Source organism: Lepisosteus oculatus, chromosome 10 (genome assembly GCF_040954835.1).
Source record: "Lepisosteus oculatus isolate fLepOcu1 chromosome 10, fLepOcu1.hap2, whole genome shotgun sequence".
Classification (NCBI taxonomy): domain Eukaryota; kingdom Metazoa; phylum Chordata; class Actinopteri; order Semionotiformes; family Lepisosteidae; genus Lepisosteus; species Lepisosteus oculatus.
This window is the reverse complement of record NC_090705.1, coordinates 35134143-35158110: the sequence shown is the minus strand read 5'-3', so window position 1 is coordinate 35158110 and position 23968 is coordinate 35134143. Positions and strand designations below refer to the sequence as shown.

The 23968-nt window shown below is 35.3% G+C and overlaps 1 protein-coding gene across 1 annotated transcript in view; it reads right to left on the bottom strand.

Moving 5' to 3' along the window:
• The window catches only part of fam135b (family with sequence similarity 135 member B), a 66883-nt gene that overhangs the window by 5926 nt on the left and 36989 nt on the right, over window positions 1–23968 (bottom strand). The window contains exons 4-18 of the mRNA XM_069195141.1: window positions 22481–22620; window positions 20542–20612; window positions 18765–18938; window positions 17204–17330; window positions 12048–12201; window positions 11503–11552; window positions 9239–9394; window positions 8341–8414; window positions 7489–7643; window positions 4872–6966; window positions 4189–4355; window positions 3504–3595; window positions 3112–3209; window positions 2193–2344; window positions 261–371 (exon numbers count right to left, since the gene is read on the bottom strand). Coding sequence (XP_069051242.1) covers window positions 261–371; window positions 2193–2344; window positions 3112–3209; window positions 3504–3595; window positions 4189–4355; window positions 4872–6966; window positions 7489–7643; window positions 8341–8414; window positions 9239–9394; window positions 11503–11552; window positions 12048–12201; window positions 17204–17330; window positions 18765–18938; window positions 20542–20612; window positions 22481–22620 — 3816 coding nt within the window. The remainder of the gene's footprint in view (window positions 1–260; window positions 372–2192; window positions 2345–3111; window positions 3210–3503; window positions 3596–4188; window positions 4356–4871; window positions 6967–7488; window positions 7644–8340; window positions 8415–9238; window positions 9395–11502; window positions 11553–12047; window positions 12202–17203; window positions 17331–18764; window positions 18939–20541; window positions 20613–22480; window positions 22621–23968) is intronic.

Genomic DNA, 23968 nt, shown 5'->3' with positions numbered 1-23968 from the left:
TTTAAAAAAAAATGTTTTGCAATTCTTTAGCCGTTTTCAGCAGCTCTGCTTTTATATTGTATAAGAACACATCTCTATATTAAACAGAAAACAAATATGTTTCTGACAAATCTTTAACACAATAAATAATCTAGGCATTAATATATATATTCATATATTATATTAATAATATTTACATAATATCCATATCTTCTTCAGGTGTACAGTACCTACCGCATGCGAAAAAATAGAATTTTAAGGCTTCATTGTTCCTCACATACCTGGTTTCTGACTCAACAAGTACAGGAAGGTTTTGCGAGGATCTGAATGATCTCTGAAGGTCAGTTGTAAAAGTGATCCAGATTTTTTCAGTTTCTGCATTAGCCATAGTCCTGAATTAGTCAGAATGTAGATGAGAATTCATCATTAAGTACAGTACAAACAAAAAACAACTCATTATGCTTCTTTTGACTAGACTTTCTAGAGCTTGCATACTTTCATAAAATATTATTAGTTGCTCCATACCTTATAACTAAATTCATAAAATAGAACAGGTGCATACATTATCATAAGAATCCAAGCTATAATCCTGAGGCTAGGTTTCTGTGCATATTTTTTTAATCTAGAATGACAGTGACACACCTGGCATTTTAAGTTGGTGTCGAATCACTAAGAAACTAAGCAATACTAACCGAGTGAGATCAATAATGTGGTTTAATTGCCAAGAGACCAACTACTACTATTTCAGAATGCTTTAGCATACTGTGTATGTTCCAATTTATTGAATACTTTGACTTGATGATTTTTTTCTTGCAGGCTTTTAATTAGGCAGCACACCTTTTATGTTGTTATTTCAATTTTCATTCTGGCTTACAATGAGTAGAGAATTTAATATTGTAACGCAACGGGGGCTCCGGCGGGCGCCCTTGCCGCATTAGGTCGGCCCCTGCACCCTCCGGGGCTCGAACCCGGGACTTCCGCGTCTCTCTGCAGCGACCTAGCCCCGTGAGCCAAAGAGAGATCTCCCTACAGCCCAGTAGCTGTGGTCCTGCTATCACAGGGAAGGGCGGTGACGTCACCCGCTCTGGTACGCCGGCTCTTACACAGCGCCTGTCGGCCGTAAGCGTTACACTCTCCCCCGCTTAAATCGCCGTCCCCGGCGAAGGGCTATCCCGCCCCGCTTCTGACACCAATGTAACGCAACTGGGGCTCAGGCGGGCGCCCTTGCCGCATCAGGTCGGCCCCTGCACCGTCCGGGGCTCGAACCCGGGACTTCCGCGTCTCTCTGCAGCGACCTAGCCCCGTGAGCCAAAGAGAGATCTCTCCACAGCCCAGTAGCTGTGGTCCTGCTATCACAGGGAAGGGCGGTGACGTCACCCGCTCTGGTACGCCGGCTCTTACACAGCGCCTGTCGGCCGTAAGCGTTACACTCTCCCCCGCTTAAATCGCCGTCCCCCGGCGAAGGGCTATCCCGCCCCACTTCTGACACCAATGTAACGCAACGGGGGCTCCGGCGGGCGCCCTTGCCGCATTAGGTCGGCCCCTGCACCCTCCGGGGCTCGAACCCGGGACTTCCGCGTCTCTCTGCAGCGACCTAGCCCCGTGAGCCAAAGAGAGATCTCCCTACAGCCCAGTAGCTGTGGTCCTGCTATCACAGGGAAGGGCGGTGACGTCACCCGCTCTGGTACGCCGGCTCTTACACAGCGCCTGTCGGCCGTAAGCGTTACAATATGTTTTTGTTATTTTCTCGTTGTAAAATATGTCAGTTTTTATTGTATATTATTATCAATTTTGTTCCTAAATAGGGAGTCCTCTGAATGCCACAGGATGAGAGTGGATAGAAAATAATGAAATTTTCTAGCAGGAATATCCCGATTCGCTAACCATAGTTCTAAAATATTCCGTACACTTGTGTAAATAATACATACAAGTAATTTTAATACTTTTGTAGTTTTATTTCTTTTGGAACATTTAGAACAATAGTGAATATTCTTTTAACATCTTTTGACAGAGAAAAAGATTGTGGACACTTTGAAATCATCTGTCGCATTAATTGGTCCTGACGTGTGATCCGAAATGCATCTAAGTCAAAATAATATATACAATCTGATCCGAACAAATAACACACAGACAATTGTACTTTTTCTTTTCTACATTTTTAAAATCCATTTCATCTCAAACAATTGGAGATTTGTAATTGATTAAGGCTTTACCTGTGCTGACCAAAGTGCTGTTGTTATAGAGAGTTCCTAGGTGGGGGCCAGACAAGGAGAGGAATGTGTGAAGCTTACTGAGGTAATATCGAAACCGGGGACGAGTCAGCACTGACCGGATTATGACATTGCCCAGGGAGTGTCCAATGAAACTGTAAGGGTAACAAAATAGATTAAATAAATGAATCACAAAAGATAAATATTTACAATAAATATATTTTTGTTTTACATACTTCTGAAACTTTGCATCTTCTTTTAAGGTAAAAACATTACAATCTTTTCACTGTACAGATAGAATACTTTACTGCTACATAACTCTTGAAGGTTCATCTTTGCAATATAGTGCCAAAGAACATCTCTGTTCATTTTTAATATGTGGAATATAATTATATTACTTTAAAGTGGTATTTTTAAATACAAACATTAAAAAAGAATATAAAATATACCTATAACAAACAGCTGCAAATTATATTTAAGGTATGGAGAAATTTGAGTATACTCTAAATATCCATTAAACAACATTACATTAATTCAGATTACTGTATATGTAACAATGATCCTTTTTATTTAATATGAGTTATTAGAGACAGTCTTATAATGTTAAATTGATATCTATGCCTATTATATACAAATTATTTACTGATTTTGAATGAATAAAATATTTCTTAAATATATATTTGGTACAAATTGGTTTAGTGGTTTAGAAGCGCTGTTGTAATTCATATACTGTACTTTGAGAATTTCAAAGATGTGTATAATGAGTAACATATTTATTAAGTGAGTATACTGTAGGTATGGGTTAGTTTGTGAATCCAATGCTATGATGAAAGCCTCTGAAAAAAATGCCAGTTTTTTTTATTTTTTCTACACTAAATGTGAGTTTTGCATGTGATAGTGTGAGAAAGCTCTTCTTCATTACCTTATCCTGGCTATGGTAAGGTTATAGAGCTGAATGTGCTGAATGATCTCATCCAATAGTCTGTCTGTCATTGTGTCAAAATCAGCAAATGTATCTGCCTGTAGAAGAAGAAAAGAAATGAAACAAAGAAAATAAAGATTTATATTTCTGTCTTTGACTAAGCAGACAGTCAAAGGCCAATGTAACGGATATTTAATATAAAGTGGCTTAAATTAATATTAAACATGATCAGGGCAATAACAAATAATAAGCTTAAAAATAGTTTTTAAATTTATATTTTGGTCAAAATCAGATGAGATTGATTAAGTTATACAGTCTTTTCTTAAACAGCATTTGAAGAATTATTTCACAATGTCATGTTGGATGCAACTGTGTTTCAATATCTGACATACCTGGTTTCTTTCTGACATTAAAAAGTCCAGTCTGGATCCAGGAAGACCTAGCTCAATAAATGTCTTCACCAGGCGTAGATCTGCACTGTTTCCTGTAAGAGATTCATGATGAGACAAAAGCAAGAATGCCCTCTTTTAATTATTTAAATAATTAAAACTTTAAACAAAAGTAATTTCAAGTTAAAATGTATTTAGTTATTTAATAATAAACTCTAACGTTCAAACAGATATTTTATTTACTGTAATTATATTTTTATAGCAGCTAACAAATGGGTTTGTATAATTATAGAATGTTCCATGGCTGACTTCTGATAATGCAATCTTCTTAATTAGTTACAGTACGTGGATTCCAAAATTAAGGAGCTGCTTATAACAAAAACTTTGCTGAAATAGATGCATATACAGTAATTTGACACCTACAGTACTACTCTATCTTGCTGAATGAAATTCATTGATATATAAATTAGTTACTTCCACCAGAGGGCACACTCTCCTAACTAAATTTCCTCAAGCTATTTCACAGCACAGATTATTATACGCCTCTCTTTTAAAGAGAAGTTATTTGAAGTAATTTGAAAAAGATGTGTAATATTCCACATATATCAAACAATACACAGTTTGAACTAACAAATGTCCCTGCTCTTGTAATTTTATCGAGTGTTACCGCTGTATTTTCATGTCTTACCGTCTAATCCATGGACACAGACCACTAAGTGAATTCCATCCTCAAACTCTTCATCCTCTTCCTCAGGTGGGAAATATGGCACCTCGGAGGCCAACTGGGGCAAATCACTGTACATAGTGCCCTGAAAGTTCAGCTCATTCAGCAAGTCATCTTTGGCTTTGTAGAAACTACGCAAAATAAATTACAATGAAAGGGATAAAAAGAAAATGTGAAATAAAATAAAATATAACAACAACACCATGCATTAAGATTGCGTTTTTACACAGACATTTCATAGAATTTACATTTCTTTCTCAAAATATTTGCATGATCCATAGGACTCAAGAATTGAGAGTAATTTAATTGGAATAGGATTGTGTTACATTTATTTTTATTAGAAGTTGGTGTAAGCACAAATACAGGGACACGTTGTACTGATTTGTTGGTTGCTTCCTTATCTACAGAACTGCTTCCTACTCAACTGCTTTACAGACCTTGTTAAGCTAATACACCATTGCACACTGATTTTCTTTTTCAAGACAGAATATAAGTTTCTGACCGCCTCACATAGCTGGATTTTACAAACATTTAACCAAGAGTTCTTTGGGAAAAATGCAGCAAAAATCATGATAAATATTTAACTATATCAGGTTCTACAAACTTGCACTGTCATTTGACTTGCCGTGTAGTAAGACATCACTTACTGTATCATTCTCTCATTGGTTTCTTCATCAGAACTGAAAGAACTGGAAGATATTACACCAAAGGATCCAAGGGGTTGTCTAGTGATGGGTGATGCTGTTTGCCTCATTGAAATACCACTGACAGATGGTGAATCTCTGAGCACGGATGAAAACGGCAGGCATGTAGGGGCACAGGACACTGACAAGTTAACTACTTCAACAACTTTTCTGTTCACAAATGCTAACCCTGAACTTGGGATTTTTGAAGTTTTTCCTTGACTAGCAAAAAGCTGGTGCTCATAGTCATCATTCTCACCACCACTGCAGTTAACATTGTCTTTATCAGTTCCTTGGATTTCATTTTGGCTCTTATTTTGCTCAAGCACTTGATCTTGATCCACTTGCATCATTGTATCATGTTCATTCAATTCAATGTGATGGAATATTGGTTCGACATCACTGGCTGGGTCTTTGTCCCTGGTGCTAATGGATGTTCCAGTCTCATTCATAAGACATTCTTTTTGTTCCAGCAGATGAGTTTCATTATTGTGATGTGGTAGCTCTTGGCTATATATCAGTATATCTTCAGATGTTGACACACTACCATTTTTGCAGTTTCCTTTACTCTCAATTGGTTCAGAAACAACAGTTTTTTTAACTTCATCTGCATCATCAACAAATTTTTGAAACAGCATTACCTCTGGTACACCACTTAATACTGATTCAGCTTCTTGAGGGTTCAATTTGTTCTTATCTAATTCTAGATCAGCAGGTCTCTGAGTATCCTTTGAGTACTCATAGCTTTCCACATAGGGTATAATCTCCTTTTTATCAGTACAGGTCTTCCATTTAAATACTGCACATTCTGTTATGTCACCTTCTAGAATATCCTCTAGAGAAGAATGAGTTCCAGTTGGATGATCAAATTGTCTGACTGCATTTGCACCCACAGCAGCATAACATTCTGGGTCATAGCCACTTGTTATGTCACTTTCTGTGTCAAGAAGATGTTCAGCAGCTTCTTGATCCTCATCAGCTTCCTCTGGACTACTGATCTGTGGAGCAGAGACTGACTTTGTCAGTTTACTGAGCTCTATCTCCTGTTCCTCTTCCTCATAAGGCAATGAACTTATGGAGGTTAAAGAGGCCTGTATTCCACTTGGTAAGCTTGCATTACTCTCGGTCTGGCAGCCTTCCAAAGAGTTGCGATGCATAGCATGCCTCCTCACCAAATGTTGCAAAATATCCCGGTCATTGGAGAAATCCTGTGGTCTGATACGAACATCTGGCCACGCTACGGAGCTAGGTTCACTCTCAATCCCTGAATCCGAAATAACAGATGAAGATCTCTTCATGACTTTTAAGTTGCTGCCACAGTGTATCTTTCCTGCTTTGTTTACATCTTCTTTGCTTGTGTCACATTCACTGGACACAGTTGGAGACCTACTATGCTCTGAAGCTGGGTAATCTGTGATAGACAAACTGGTTAACAGCATGTCTTCATTCCCATAAGCTTTAAACTCAGGATGCTGCATTGTTTCTTTCATATTCATATTATCTAAAATGTTTAATTGAGATGCATTTACATCAGTCTCAACTGTGTCATTTTGATCAATATTAATAAAAACTTTGCTATCGGGTTCTCTTTCACATTCAGGAATGTGATCCGAGGTGTTACAGGTATCTGCAATTGCATTTGATGTTACTACAATGACTGCATCTCCCCTATAAGGGTCTATATCACTAGGCCTAACCTCAATATACTTCAGACCTGTGTTAGACTTTTCTTCTGTTTTGTTAAACAAAAGCTCCATATGATCTGCTTTCTTCAGCTCAAAATCACTTGAGTAATCTTGTGAGGGATGAGTCTTCTTGACGTTATTATTGCTTTCCTGGAGTTCACCTATCCTTGAAACATAAGTTGGCACCTCTTTAGACCCCTCACTGTTGGAAAGGTTTTCATTTATTGCTGGTGTTTCAGAAGCATGTTCTGCTGTTAAGCATGCAGTGATAGCAGCAGCTGGAGAGGCGTCAATATCTGAAGATGCCTTCTCTGCATTTCCATCAGAAGTTGGCACATGTGGTGAGGACAATGTGACACTGTCCAAACTATGATCTATAGAAAGAAAATTGAAGCATTACACTTCTGAGTAATGAGTAATATATACATACATGCAAACAAATACAAGTTAAAAAGTCCCAAATTATCAGAATGTGAATTCTTAAAAAACAAGATAGCAAAGCATACGTGACTGAAATATTCAGTTGTTACACTAACATTTCTGACAAAAACATAATCATTTCAAAACAACGAAGCTGAAAACGAGGATTGCAATTATTGTCTTATACTGTATTCATTTTTAACAGTTTATTATTAATCTTTTAAATACTTGGGCCTTTCATATTACAAAGCAAAATAAGAACTAAAGCCTAGATTAAAAATGGAAAAAAATGCACACAAGGTTAAAACTCAACAGCAAAATTATATAAAGGACATGGGAATCCAAAAATGAACAAACAAAAAAACATACAATTATTAAAGTACCTATTCATATATTCAATTGTTTTAGATACGTAAGTATGCTGTTATATGTAAATTGAACAGAAAAACTGTAACAGGGAAAAATGTATAACTGACCTGCTCTGGGAAGGTCTACATATCTGTCTTCAAAAATAATGGGAAGAGTATTCCAATCCCCATCTATATCTAGACATTCCACTGGTAAAGGGGGCATCCTTGTGAGGTACTCTGATCCTCTCACCTCTGAAGCAATCTGGCTGTGTCTCTGGATGCTTTTCCACACAAACAAATTGCATATTATATTATACATGCATAATATTATCATATTAAACAAAATAAAAAAAAACATTTTAGTTATTATTTTAATGATATCACTATGAATACACTTGCATAACCTTTTTTTAAATACAGACAGCTTTTATATGGTACATATGTACTTAAATATAACATATGCAAACATGCTTATTAGTATCTGTATTTATAAATACAATATACTGTACTTATTGGAAAAACAATCTTCTGTGTTAAAATAAAGATATTCAGGTAATACTTCTAAAAAAGGTTCACATGTAAGCACTACTAGTGAACTCTTATTATCTTTCAAGTTTGGAATTGGTTATCCACTCTGACAGTCCTATTACTGAATCATTTGCCATTTGTTTCCTGTGCCCTACCAACAGATTTGGAGAAGTGATGTGCTTTTCACTGACACTTTAAATTCTCAAGTATGCAGCACATGACAGGTGATGCAACTGAGTGTCAGCTGAGGACAATCTACCTGATCCAAGTCCATCTAGTCCTAGTGTTAATCAGGCAACCATACACCGCTGATTGGTTATAACAGTCACAGTCAGCTAATATGTGACTACAGATGATTCTGAGGACTTTTACAGACCCACTTACATGGGAAGCACTCAATTTAAATAAATGTGAAATAAATATATCTGAAAAAAGAAATTAAATACTTACAGTTCTTCTTGAAATGTTAGAGATGTAGTTTTGGGATGCTCTGTAAAAAAGTATGCCTCTGAAAATCTTCTGACCTGGGTGTAAAAAAAGATTACATCTGCAATAATAATAGAGCCAATAATATCCTTAAATACTAAATATAGCCTCCACTACAAACACAAATAAGTAGCAGAATAATTATAAAGCATTTGTGTCACACAATACTAAAAAATAAGTATGTTGATAATTTCCTTTGCAGTAGAAGATGCAGAGTTTATATATGAGGTGAAAAAGAAAAAAAACATGCACACCAAAATACAATTTAAGGTACAATTTCTCTGCTAGTGAATTTAGTGTATTGGCAAAAGCAAGTACAAAAAACCTTTGTATAAACATGTGTTCCTCTGCATTTATTATTTAATAGTAGCTGCAATAACAAAAATGCTCAAGTAACTATTGTCATCATAATTAAATGCAAAAAGTAAAGATCTATGCTATTCTGAAAAAACAAATCTGACCATTAAATTAATATTGCAACAGCTAGTACTGTATATGCACCTTATTACTAAGAAAGTGGGTCTATATACAGTATATAAATCAACATTTCCAAAAATGATATTGTTACATCATACATTTGCAGCATATATTACAAGTTTTGTCGAAGCTTGAATAACCTTTTCTCTGAAACCTTTTTTAATACAGTTTGCTATAAATGCAACTTTTTAAAGATGCAGGTATTTAATGGTTGCTTAAAAATAAGGATAACACAACTCATATCAACCTATTAGACCTTCAACTGCTAATAAAGGTTATTGAAAGACAATTCAATTTTGATTGCCAGAGAATGCCAGAGACTTATGTCATACTTGACATACAGTATGTAACACAAATGTGTAAAAAATAGAAATGCTATATTTACCCTTAATGTGTGGTGGTCCTGAGCCAAGTAAGACATAACTTCTGCCTGAGGAACTACGGTTTCAAGAAACTGGCTCCAGAGAGCCGTGAGGTGGGAACAGAGCTGGGTTAAATCTCTGCTGATCTGCTCAGCTACTTTATCATGACTGTTCTGTACCTGCAGGAGAGAAGAAATGTTAGGCAATATATTTCATTGGGCATATACCTTACCACATAAGTTAAATTATTTCACATTGTAAATACAGTGGAATTAATGCTCAAGCAGTTTGAATTTACTATGTTTCTTTTGGAGAGAAAGTGATTTATTCTGATTTTCTAATATACAGTATGAGTTAATAAAACATTTTTAACATGGAATATACTCCCATTTCCTCAAGAATGCACTCTAAATCTCCATACTGAATGCAATCATGAATTCTTTTTCTTGAAATCCACAGTTCTGTGTTGAGTTTGTACACTGGGTGGCACTGCAGCTTTTTTCCAGTGCTGTTTCATAGGCTCTTTATAGAGTATATATATAGATTGACTTCAGAGAAGCTCAGTTCTAGAAAATTATATGAATGCTGAGTACAGTGAAAGAGTAATTGAGCAGAGTATGAAGAACAATAATAGCACTGCTCTTCAAATGTTCAAACCACTGTGATATTGAAGAATATGTGGGTTAGCTGAATAAACTTAGAGCTTTTTTTTAAGAAAAAAAATAACAGGTGCCACAATTGGTTTATAGTTTCTGAAGTTTTGGACAAATCTGTCAGACTGCATCAGAACAGGGAATACATTCATTTTTGTATTGCAGCACACTACAAAGTGCTTTTGAAAAAAGGCTTTTAAAAATTATAGTAATATATTAAATTAAAAATTGTACAGTAATCTCTTTACTGGCTATGTTTTGTACTCCTAATATCCTTTCCTTAGCTATGTTTTTTTTTATCTGCTTATGTTATTTCAAAAGTCAAATTGATTTAATTTTATTTAACATGAGGAGACAACACATAGGGACAGTATACTTAACATTTTAATATTTAATATTAATGTGGCTGGCTGAGGAAAATAATAACAAAATCCTCCTCACTTGTGTGGAATGAACCAGGGAGGGCGCTGGAAGTGTGAAGCTGGGGTGGAAGGAGGAATTCCATTAAAAATGCTCAGAAAGAAGTACTCAGAAGGTGAAGTACTAATACATAAGACAGCAGACCTCCTACCTGATTTATGTTTAATATCACCATTTCAGTTGTTCAATCACGTTTTAATTGGTCTGGCTGGACCATGTACAGTATATAAAGGGATAAGAGTATACTTTACTGTTTGGAATTAACTCGGCTGCTTAAGTCATTGGCAGCCTTCTTGGACATAAGGTTAAGTTTTACAAAATACACAAAGGGTATGAACTCCAAAACAGAAGCAGAATTCTTCAGAGACAGAGTTTGTTGGGTTAAACTAGTTTTGATAAAGACTCAGACTAACGCATCAAGTAGTATGCTGATATCTATAATAAATGTATATTATATTGCGATTTAGATTATCTATAATAAGCAAACATTATGATATGATAAATCAACCATGTGACTCCAATTACTGCTGTCTGAGTCAGGAAAATGAACTTATATTCAAGATGCCAGGCCAAGACAGAATGAGTCTGTAAATAAACCAAAATCTGCCAAGATTCGCTCTACACAAGAGACATCTAGTGATTAGCTTGCCAATTTAAAATTTCACATGATTAAAGAAAATAATACAGTTCAATCATTTCTTGACAACCTGAATATCAGTGTATTTTCTGTAAGAGTTATACAGCTCAGTAAAAAGTAAGGTCTCTGCACCAGTCTCACTGGAGCGACTGGAATGAGTCAGATGTTGCACACAGAGTGATTGGGAAGCCAAGCCTACTGTATCTCTACTCTAACAAGGAATCCACGAGGAATCCACCATGTCTTCAGCATCAAGCTCAGCAACAAACTCTCCTGCTGTTTCCCACTGCCAAGTGGGAAGTGCCAAGTCCCAGAGCCAGCCAGCAAAGATTGCACCCAGCCCAGCTCAGTCTCTCAGCTGGACAGTGTGACGGTGTATCAATTGCATGGGTAAATCCTCAATGTTCACCTAAATTAATCTCAAAAGTTAAACTATTCTAAACACGTTTGGAAAAAATTAGTTCACAACAGTTACTGTATTTGCTTGTCTTTGAGAGTATTAATGTTAATATACTGGACCTATGACCTACAGTATATTGTTTTTGCCACAGAGAAGACATTCTTTTCGTGAACTAACCTGCAGTTCAATGGAAAGCTGAGTTAAGGTTTCCTCTATGGGGAGCTCTTCTAAAGACAGAAGCAGAAAAATAAAATTGAAATGCAGTAATAATAGCAAGGATATTCAGGAAATACATCAACAGATGGAAAATGGTTAAACAGCATTTTAAAACTCAATTAACACAATTCATCTTCAGCTACTTCTCAGAAGACTGCCAAATTAAACTACTGTACCTGTATATTACACACTGGTTCTCAATGAGTAGTCCTTTCAATTCACTCTATAATTTACTATACATTTTTTTACTTTGACAATGGTTTTAATTGGCTCGTGTGGATAACTACATAGCATATTTTAACAAATTATTATTTTTTAATATAACTGGTTGAGTATCAGATTAGGAGAAAAGAGAGAGACATAGTGATAAGGCAAATTGCCTTTTGGATCTACAGTAGCTATTCCTATTGCCACAGTACAGTTTCTCATTACACTAATGATTAATTTCCTGCCTATGCACTCTTAATGAGAAAACTATTTCTTTCCAAATAAGATGAAAACATTACCTATTTCCACTTGAGGCAGGTCAGGTATTTCTTTCATTAGGCCGATGAAGTAGGTGCGTAGACCTCTGTGTGCAGAGAGCAGAAGACGACAAAGTCTCCTGTGCCACGTGTGTGCACGCTGCATGCAGTTTTCTGAGGCAACATAAAAACTGCCCTATAGGGTCACAAAGGCAAAAAAATATAATTTAAATATGGATACACAACAACCGTAATATAAATTAAGCCTATAATACTGTTTATAATTATTTCCTTTTTCCTAGTACACTATGTACTGTATATGGCCTACAGGTGTTAAATACAATTTGAAAGTCTCATTCAGTAATGTGCTGTACAAAGCGAAATAAAGAAGAATAAACCACACAGATATACAAATATGCCTTTTATCTACAAAGATACACATGTATGCTTGAGTTTGTCATTTTCGAAGAATGTGTCTACTGTATTTAATATACTGTATAGGTCTGTTTTACATTTATACTGTCATAGGGACCCTCTACCAAGTGGTCATCTGATCCCTAGTGTTCACAGATGTCAGGTTCATCTGTTTTGCAGTAAAACCGAGTTAAAGAAATAGGTATTTCTGAACCATATTCATATAGGCACACATAATCTCAATCTTCCTTGGCCCTGCTTCTTCAGAATGACCAAGGTCTGACTTATATACTCAAAGTTCGTGGTACCACCTTTAGAGCAGATATTTTGAGTTACAAGGAAACCTTCCTTTTTCACACAGCTTATAACATAGACAATAACTTTACAAAATGTTATACATAAATTATATGTTTCCTAAAAATAATACATAAATACATATAAGAAGTATTATAATGTAATGATGATAAATTATGCACCAGTGTGAATAAATGGATGGGGAGACTAAATGGATTATGAGAAACTTTATATCAGTTTTTAATAGCTTCGACTTTCTTCACTGTCTACTTTTTTGTGTTATTTGCTTTGTTTTCCATTTAATACAATTCTAGAAGCACGTCATGAAGACTGTGCTCAGATTTAATATTTTTATTATGTTAATGTTAAATCTATAAAGGTGATGCAGTATAAAATGAAATATACAGTACTGTACAAGCCCAATTTACATATACTGTATTGTATCTAATGCTGTGATAAAACTGGTTTCACTATAATATTTATTACACATAAGCTCCTTTCTTGCCTTTCATTGAAACCAAGACTGTCTGTCTTTCATATAACATATGTGTACAACATCTAAAAATATGTGTACCATCTTAAGGAAGTGAATAAATAAAGATCAAACAGTGAACTGGTAGTATGCTTTCTCTAAACCCAGCTTGTGTCCAACTGTAAAAATCAGTGCTTATGTGGCATGTTATTACGTAACTCAAAGGACTCTGACTTTGGCTGCATTTTAATTATTTTTCCTAGGACGAAGGACATAGCTTTAAATATATGATAGAATAGAAAAAAATATGCACCATTACATCATATTCTGTGGGAGTTTTTATTTAGTTGTATTTTTTAATAAAATAAGGACTGTACACTGTAGTTAAAACTCTTTATTCCAGGGTGGGACTGCTGGAATGTTCACGGTGTTTAACAAAATACTATATAAACAGACTAAATATTAAAACAGAAAACAAAGTTAGATTTTATTCTTCTAGATGTTGTATACCATGAGTGACAGGGAGACAGGGCTAATAGTTGGCTAACAGGGAACTGAACTCTGAGAGGGTCAGTGTAGAGTAATGAATGCAAAAGGAACCATGTGACCATGCAAAATTCACACAGAAAATGCCCATGCCCAGAATCTTATCTAAGACTTAACAGCAGCCCTTCTTACCACAGCCTTGTGCCAAATTTATAATAATCATAAAATAATCAGATATACAGTACTATAAGTGTAGATTTAGAGGTATGTTGGGGGTCCACAAGGGAAGGGTAAGATACTGTACCACATACCATAACGAACCACAGTCTTCAATCACAGACAAGGGTAAATCATAGCTAGACAAAATACAGTATACTGTATATGTTTTAGCACTGAATAAAGGTTTCATGCAATATGCCTGCAAAACAAACCATTGTATATTTAATAAATATATGATGCATATTATCAGAATATTGTTGTAATGTATCCAATTATCTATCAGTATCCTATGGTGTTTCTAGTAATAGCAGGAATACATGTGTTATGAAAGTTGTTGACCAAAGCAAATAACTTTAACAACAGCAAAGGAAAAGAAATACAGAAAAAAATAAATTAAATCTCTCCTCATTGTTACATACAGTAGAACACATTACAATTTAGCTGATAGTGCTAGAATTATTGAAAAAGTGCAAAGATAAATAAAATGGGACTTCTTTAAAACTTTGTTCAGTCAAATGCGAGGTTATAAGGCAGTTAAACTACAAAGCACTAGAAACGTGGCAGCTCCTGGTAGAACTCTTACATAAATAAAGCAGGAAGCAGCAGGACTGTACTATACAAATTTCACCTGCAGGTACAGCATGGTAAACCCAGACTCATTACTGTGATCAAAAGGGCCCCCCTGTGCAGCTCAACTGCCTCGTTATTAAACCACCCCACAGGACACTGGTGTAAAAACCCGGAACAGAGGGCAAAAGAACTCTCATTAGAATTTATAGTGCCTGCTTTCAGTCCAAGAAAAAAAATATATCTCGTCCCGTCAATTAAAGCATTTTAACCATTAGAATATTATATTTTCTAACATTTTCTATTAATTGTCCTAGATGCCACTGTCCTAGATGCCAGATGTCTAGAAATGTAAAATGTACTCTGTTTAACAGAATTCTGGGAATAAAAATAAGTTTGCACATTTTTTTTTCTTTTCTTAACTCTAGTTACACAGCAAAGATTGTGAATGGTGCTTATTCTGTTTGCAAGTACGGAATATTACAATTGCAAGGTAGCACTGTTAATGTGGCTTTTATTTTCATGAATTTCAAATGTTTGCATTATATCAAAAAGGTTTCAGAAAATTACGATGCTGCATACTGTTTTTAGAAACCTTCAAATTACAGTTTCTTACAATAGTTTAAATGTCTTCCAAAAAAACATTGCCATCAGGAAGGCAAAAAGCATACTTTTATCTTTAAAACATTATAGATATAGTATAAGGCCGTGTCCCAATATGCACATTTGCGGTCTCATGCCCTTCACATGCGTGTTCTCGCTCAAGTCTTTGTTAGTGTGTACCATTTCTAACTTGTGTTTCAAAAGGTTGCTCACGAGCACCCCTAATGAGCACTTTATGAGCCTTTCTCTGAAGTCCACATCAGTGTAGACTTTACTGAAGGTAATTACCCCAAATTCCTTGCAGAATGGTGATGTTTCATGTTCTTACCTATTAAAGTGGAATGAAATTGCCATGGAGAATATTAGTATTAGTATTAGTATTAATTAAAAGTATTGGTAAAAGTGAAATTTTTCACACTTTTAAAACTCATAATATTTTACATTATGTATAAACAAAATTTAATTAATCTACTTTAGATTCATACTGCATGTATTCTAGATATGAAGTGTTGACATAAAGCGACTATTTGTTTCCCCATTTCGACTGATGAATTTGTTTACCTACTGTATTGTGTATTTTGTACATGGAAAGATTAAGTATTTAATAGTACAAAGCTCTGAGGATTTGCCAAGCTTACCATATTTGTTTTACTTTGCCTACTTTGGATCAATCCTATTTCATGTGAATGAGCATGTTATATATTTCTTATTCTGTCATTTCTGTACTGGGAAAGATGTAATGTAATGGTATAAAGCTTTAAATAAATGGAGAGCTGTACTGCCAGGTTTTCCTAATTTAGTTTATTTTGCATCAAACCCGCTCAACATGAATTAACACATTAATGTCACTACTTTTGTGCAGAGACGAGATATTCAATTTCATGCGGAGGGTGAAAAAGTATTAAAAAAAATATCTGCCAATGTGTACTTGGCCAATGGAAAAGAAGCAGTTTAAAAGCAGCAACAACAGCAAGTATTTTGAGAGTGAAATATAACCAATGAGTGATATCATGCAAGGATGTCCTGTTACCCTTTAAATAATGGTGCACCCTTGAATGCTTGTGCACATGCTTGCTCTACGTCACAGAAGTGCTGACTTGGAGGAAGAGCTTAGGGCTTAGTGTGGCATTTGGGACACAAACCCAAGTGGTTTCAGTGAAAGCAATGTTCTTATTCATGTGAAATAATTTTTGTATTACAAGGTAATTATTTAACCTTAACGTACAATAATACAATTAATGCAAAATGTTTTGTGTTGACACCTTTTGGTTATGGGTTTTTATTTTGACTACATTAACGACATACTTTTCAAATGTCCTACTACTGTACTTTATAACTATACAATTGCAATGCAGTTGTAGTTTGTATAAGGCTGCTCATTTAATGAAATTCTTTATTGAAATTGAATCTGAATATTATTCTGCATGACCTCTTTAAGATAAAACTCTCACAAATTTAGCTTTTATATTTTTATTATAGAAATAATGCAATTATTTTATTTTGTAAACATGGGAAAAATAATAAACTAGTTACATTAGGACACGCTGAGATCTTAGAATTTAAAAAAGCCATGTTAGTAATGTTTGTACAGCACTGATGAAAAATCTGGACACTGTATCTTCCTCAATAGTGTTGTCATTATGCTGGGCTGGTGTTTGACTGATGAGGTACCTTGCTCCCATGTGAAGTGAAGACCCGTTCAACCCCATTTTGTTTCAGACATTAATCTTTCAGAGGTCCTTAACCAACAGCACAAACCTTTTAAATTTGGTCAATCGACTACTAGATTTGCATATGTTGAAAGACTCTTGTAAAATGCTACATCAAGAGCTTTGTAAAGTGGCAATCATGTGTAAACTGTAAAGCAGAAATAAAATTGAGTTTAGTAATATAATATATTTCATTTTTGGGTTGGAGAGAGAAATATTGAGTTCAGTAATGTGTTAATGTGGCATTCATTTTAGAGGAATAGAGTAAGTTCCTGTTGCTTGTTACAACTAATTTGATGATAATTCATCTTGTGACACTGCTGTACAACTCAGTGCTCCTAGCTGATCCAATCTTCCATTCTATGAAAGGAAAAATGGGTCAGGAACTTTTAATATTTATTATGAGCTACAGTACACTGGTGCTAAGATCTTACCTCTGCTATAACAGGCTTGCAGTATCCAGCCCCAAACATGAGGTTCTCTAACGACATAGCAGACTGATCTGTTCCATTTTCTGGAGAGCCCTTTCCCAGCCAGGAGCTCTTTCCTGAACGAGCAAAACTGAAAGAAGAAAAAACACAACAAAACAATGTTCTAGATGCCATAAAAACAAAAACAATTTGTTTAAATAGTCAGGATTCTGAATGAGCAATATTTAATTGAGAAAAGTAAATGTAGATAGAATTTAATAAGCTGGTTCAGTTACAAAGATACTGTATCACTTAAAAATGCTGTGGGGTTTTGTTTTGGGGAGTATATGAGACTATTTTTCAAGGAGAAGTAATTATTTGCCCTACCCACAAGAAGTAATGACCTGTCTATAATGATGATGGATGCAGACAATACCACACACATGCTTGGTTAAAGTGCCGATATGTTCACTGACAGCACCCTACAAAGAGTTCAGATTTAGAGGGGGCTGACAGACACATTTAGGTGGAGAACACAAACAATAGTCCTATCATCCTTCAAACAGTTTGTCCAATAAAAACAGCAATCCAGAAGCCTCCTAGTACCAAAATACTGTTTTACAAAATGATTCCGATTTTGTTTACTCAAAACCTGGACATCTACTGTAGAATAGGCACTTGACATTTGCACTTCTGCACAAATCTCAATGTACATGTATCCTCAAAGCTAACATGCAAAAGTCACAAGATGTTGTTTCATGAGATGTGTTCTGTTAAATTTATAATAGATTTCATCAATCAGAAGTTGAAGAATATGTGTCTTAACATACTAACATACAGTACAGCAAAAGTTTTGGTTCTTTTGTTCAAGCGACATTAGAAATCCCTCTGTCATAATAACATTGTTTTCTTTTAATATTGTATACTAGGACATTTTCACACCAATCCTTTCATGCTGAAGTGTTGGAATATTTCCAGTTGTAAGGATTTTCCATCATGTCTATTTACAGGCAAGAAGAGCTGGCATGAATCTCTCCATTTTCTTTCAACATTTGATAAATTAATTCCTTATTGACAAAAGGATTCTATTTCAGTGGTTATTTTTTATAAGCTGTAAACAGTACTTTGTCCTTATATTGCAAATTGATTTGTGGTACATGAAAGACTTGGGAATTCTGTAGGGCCGACAACAAAACCCTCCAACTGAGAGCCTTTATTTATAGCAGGCAGGTTACTTTTTTTTTCTTAGGAGACATTTCAATGCCTGCAGGCAACAATTTATAATGAAATTTGCACATGCATCTTTTTTGACAAAGCATGCTACTAATCCCATAAAAAATAAGAAGAAAAAAATCGGATTAATGTAATTATGTGTCCATCTGATGGAGTATCACCCTAGATATAAATACTGAACTTCAAATGGACTTTCTTTTTCTTGAAGGCTACTGTAGTAATTGTTACAGTAGGTACAAATAAATCTAATATAGTAATGCAAACAAAAAATATAAGAACTGTGGAAAACATGCACATAAATATAAAGTTACATTTGCATGTTGCTCAAATCTATGGTGCTAAGTTATGCTACCTGATCAATGGTTGATGTAAGGCAACCAGTGAAGCGTGGATGGAGACTGATATAACAGAAAGGTGGAAGTAGTCAAACATAACCGGGACATGGTGGTGCAGGCCTCTCCGTGGGTGGAAGTGCAGACCAAGTGTCCGACTGCTGATGAGAGGGACTGAAGAAATATCATTCAACCTGTAAATTCAACCAAGAAAACTCATTATAATGGGTAAAGTGATACAATTCCCTGCTTCTCAGATTAAAAGTAAAATATTAAGATTTGTCACTAAAAATCATAAATCTAGAACTGGAAAGAGTGGATACCTTGTTGCCTTTAAAGATTTGTGGCAGAAATGAACAACCTTGTTGTTGGGATTCTGACAGTGTGATGTGTCATTCACAAGCAGACGGTCTTTTCGTTTGCCAAGTCAACACGGAAATGTCAATTTTCTTTTTTTTTTCAAATGCTAATGGGCCAAAACCAGACTATCTCCCGGTGCCAGAGTATCTTACTTTTAAAGATACAGATCATTAACTGGTAATGGCCAGGAACGATAATCAAAACAGAGTGCTTGGATTCTGGCACATTGTGCCGAGCTTGGCAAGGAACTACTCAACCTTTCAATGTGTTACTCTAGGTGCTAAAAATGGAAAAGGAGAGGATGGAAGTGTGTGGTACTAAATGTTACCTCTGCTCTGATATTGGTGCATCTCGTTTGAAATCAGGTAACTACGAAATGTAAGAGAAACAAGTGAAGGGGAAAGATATATATATGATATATATATATGCACAAAATGTATTAAATATCTAAATTATCCTTCTCTGTAAGGTTTCATTTATTTTCTAAAAGTATTGGCATATACTGTATATAGATTAATTTACATATTATTACTGTATATAATAAAAAGGCTGTCACCTTTTCAAGGGGATTTCCATTGAAAATTATTTTACTGAACTGTAACATTAACATAATGTGAAAGCTACATACAGTACTGTAGGGTGCTTTAAACACAATGTTTTGATTTCAGCATAATGCATTAAGTTATGCAAGTACAACATAAAAATAATTATAAAACAAGAACAGAAGATAGGAACTCTACTGTATGTCTAAATGAATCATTTCTGTAATTATTTAAGTAATTTAAAATTATTTTAAGTTTGGCTTAAACATTGTGTGGCTAATATACAGTATTTAAAAAAGAATTAAATATGAACTACAGGATTTAAATGGAAACTAAGGGACATTTTTATGGCCAAACTACTGATATCTCATCTCTTCTGAGTATGTTAAAGTACCACTACTCTGTTGATGAAAATAATGAAAACAGATACTTTTTTCTAAATTATTATTGATTTTATCATTTAAATTGGTCTTATCATTCAGAACAAATCAGGGCCCTAGTTTTGTTTTGAATTAAAAAAAAGCTATAGGTTTGGTCTCACTAGAGGTTCTTTGAATTCTGTATGATTTCTCGTCATGTTATTTGTTATTATTCCAGTAGTATGATCAGAATTTGAGCAGAAAATGTTTTATGAAAAAAATCCAGTAAATACTGAAGACAGTGAGCTGCCTCCTTTTCATCCCTCCCCATATCTCTGGGGTCAGGGACTGCTGCATTCATAACACTAAACAAATATACTATATGCTATGTTTTAAATTAAAACTGCCTAAAACATCTACTCTGTTCTGGAACTTATTTTTTAAAATACTTTATGATATGGAAAGAAACTTTCCAAGTGTGAAAGGCTGTGGGAAAACAATTGCCTAATGTCCAGGAAACTGAAACAATTACATACTGCTGTTCGTTGTCAGTGAAGTGCAGGTCTAGTTTGAGTTGGAAATCTACTTCACTCAGTGCTTCTTCTACCTATTAAAGAAAATAATACAGGTAAAAGGCTACAAAGAATTGCATTATTCATATAGTTCAATCATATTTCATTTAAACAATTTAATTTAATACATGGAACAACATCAAAAATGACATTTGTGAATAAACCATGCAGAATGCGATACGGCATGAGGCAGCTCACACTAAGGGCTGTGATCCAGACCAAACTACTCAGTTAGCACACCCTACCACAGACCACCAGGAAAATCTATATTTGAGCTCATATCCTATTTTTGCATGCACTCTCCTCCAAGAGTAGTGTTATATTATCACCTTGTTTTGGGAAAAGTGCAAGAATTGAGGCTTCTGGTACTAAAGCAGGGTAACTCCAGATATTTTTACACTGTCTTTTGGAGCAAGGCTCAACTAAAGATTTTTGAGCCCTTTGTTTGCAGTTTCCCAGGTTCAAAGATCTGTCTGTCAAGTTACGCTGTCTTTAGGAGCATGACATACAGGTACTTTCTTTTCATGCCTCAGCACTAGCTTTTATCCTCTGACCTTCCATGCTTGGGGATGAAACATAGGATTGCTGAGCCGTTCACTCTCATAAACACAACAACAGCAAAGTGTGCTTCTAATTTGGAAACTTCTTTAGCTCTTTCCCTAATTAGGAGCTCTCAGATTCTCTGTGTATTTATCAGAGTTCCTTTGGTGTTGATCTGTGGTGTGGTGCCCAAACTGTTTGCTCTTTGGCTTCCTGTTGGTAGTGTTAACATTGACCACACTCCTGCGTCATGTCTCCAGAAAATGACTGTTTTACAATGCTTGCTTTTCAAATGAATCCCCTCCGTGTCCCTAGATCTCACTCATTACCCATCCGGGTGGAACCTGCAGCCTGCATCCCTTGCTGACTTCCCATACCACTTCCCATATGCTACACATACCGAGCAATACAGCCTCACAGCATGCTGCTACCAACGGACCATTCCCTGCTATCTGTCAGTCCTGCCTCTCTCTCTCAAGGGAGGAAGGCAAATTGTACAGTATAAGTACAGTATAATGCCACCTACAGCTGTTACTTCTCAGACCACTGACTGACTACAGCTGTAGAACTTAGAGACAAACATTCCTGCATAGAAGTACTGTCCCCGGGCGTTTCTTGCATCGGCAGCACTGCAACAAGCACAAGCTAATACAGCTGGTTCCAGTGGTACATTGGATACACATACAGTTGAGTGGACTGGAGCAATTGGGGTGAAGGATCTCACTCAAGTTAGAACAAAAGGGTCCACATTGGGTACACTGCCCTACATTTATTATATTATATTATATTCATTCATACAGCAAACACATATTTCAAGATTTTAGTGTTAATAAAGTCAAAGACAGGTTGAAGCAAATTAAAAAAAACAGTAATGAGATGTACTATCACCTCTAATGCTGGACTCAAGCATTCCCATTTAGAAATTGGAAGTCAATTAAAGAGCTTTAATGAAAAGAAAACTGAAGCATAATATACAACAACATCATCTAATTGTTGCAAAAATAAACAACAGGCATCTTTGTCAAACAAATAATCCAATTTCCCTATGTAATGAACTAGGAGTAATTTTGAAATACCGTATTTATCTTTATATTTATCTGTTTATTCTTAACGTTAAGTTTTAAAAGGCCAAAAAAAAATGAAAATAATGCAGAAATAATCTATCCAAAGATGTGAAGAACTGAGATGATAACTATTGTTGCACCACAAAAAGTCACAAAAAAAACATAAAATGTTTATCTTTTTAAAAATTTGCTTTTGTGCACAATGTAATAAGAAACAATTCAAAGCTGTTATCTTTTTGAAATGCAGCTGTTTTTTTTTTCTAAAAACTAGAAGGGCTATAGATTAATGAGTGGCTTACTCTTTCACCATCCAGAAGCAAGTGAACCTTGAAGTTCATAGAGTCATTAACCGCAATTTCTTCATTCCTGTACAAGATCTGAAATATCTTGCTGAGCACAGTACAGTCAAGGACACATGCAGAGGTAGAGCTAGATTCACCTAGGAAGAAAACAATAAAGTAAAATAAGATTAAATTATACAGATGCACAACACAAATGCAACACCATGCATTATTTTAATCATATTAGGTATATCCACTGTTAGCATTTCCAAGTTTGAAATAACAGAGTTCAAAGGAGAAGGACAAACCAGAACTACCTCCAACTATTGTATCTATTCTCTAGGGAATAAATATAGGATATCAGACTTTCCTTTCCAGTATTCCTTTTTAGAGCATTTTAGAGCAGGTGGGGCGGGATTGTTTTCCACTTTAATCAGTTCTTGTTCCTCAAGCCATGTCAATTAAATCTGATATACTGTATATCCTAAATCTTTATTCATCTGGGGGAGGGGGCTTTAGCTGTATCTTCTAAATCACTAATGTGTGAAGATGTTTCACCCAGTTACTGAATATATTAGCAGCTATTTCATGTTTTTTTTCCTGCAAGAATTAAAGTCTTACTGCCGGATAGTAAAATCAGTAATTGATTTGACCTCTTTCAACGACTATCAAGGGTGTTTTGGTATTATATGAGATAACAACCCTCATCACTAAATGGCATTTACAGTGGATCAAGAGCAAAATTATATTTATCTGAGAATAGAATTAAACATTGTTTCCCCTGAATGGTTTTGGTGCTATAGTAATTCTACTGATTTGGGTAATCTTTTTTTCGATGAAATTCCTGTGAATTTCCAAAAACAGTTTAAGAGATGCAAAGAATGAATGTCCTTGTTAAAGTTACTAATGATCGTCCTAAGGCAGCTGATTCTGATTCTCTATCCTAATTCTAGACCTAATTCTAGAAAAGTGTGGCTTTTCACATTGTTAATCATGACAATTTTCAACTCAGCCATCTCAGAAATATTGCCAGACTACTTCCTTTGTTGTCCCAGACTGTAACAGAAAAGCTGTTCGATACCTTTGTTTCAAGTCAAAATCAAAATCTATATGGCTTGGCACCTTAGCACCTCAATACCTTTTCATCCTAGCCACCTACAGTACTTTTGCTTTTGGCGTTTCCACATGTAAAATGCTTCCTTCCTTCATTGTTTTGTCAAAACATAAATAATCTTTTGGCTAGGCAAGTTTTCAGCCACATCTTTTGGTTGTTTTCCCCATTCTCCATTATGTTTTGTCACCATTGATAGATTTATAGCTTTGAACGCTTTGAACTTGAATCATTCCAGAAAACTGGAACAAAGTTTGCACGGGAAACAGAAATCATAATTTTTACTGTACATGATGTTGCTTTTCATCAATAAATTAGCTGTGGCTTCACCAAAATGTAATTAAACATAACTCTTAACAATTGCTTTGCATTAAACATTTACCATTATTTTGAAA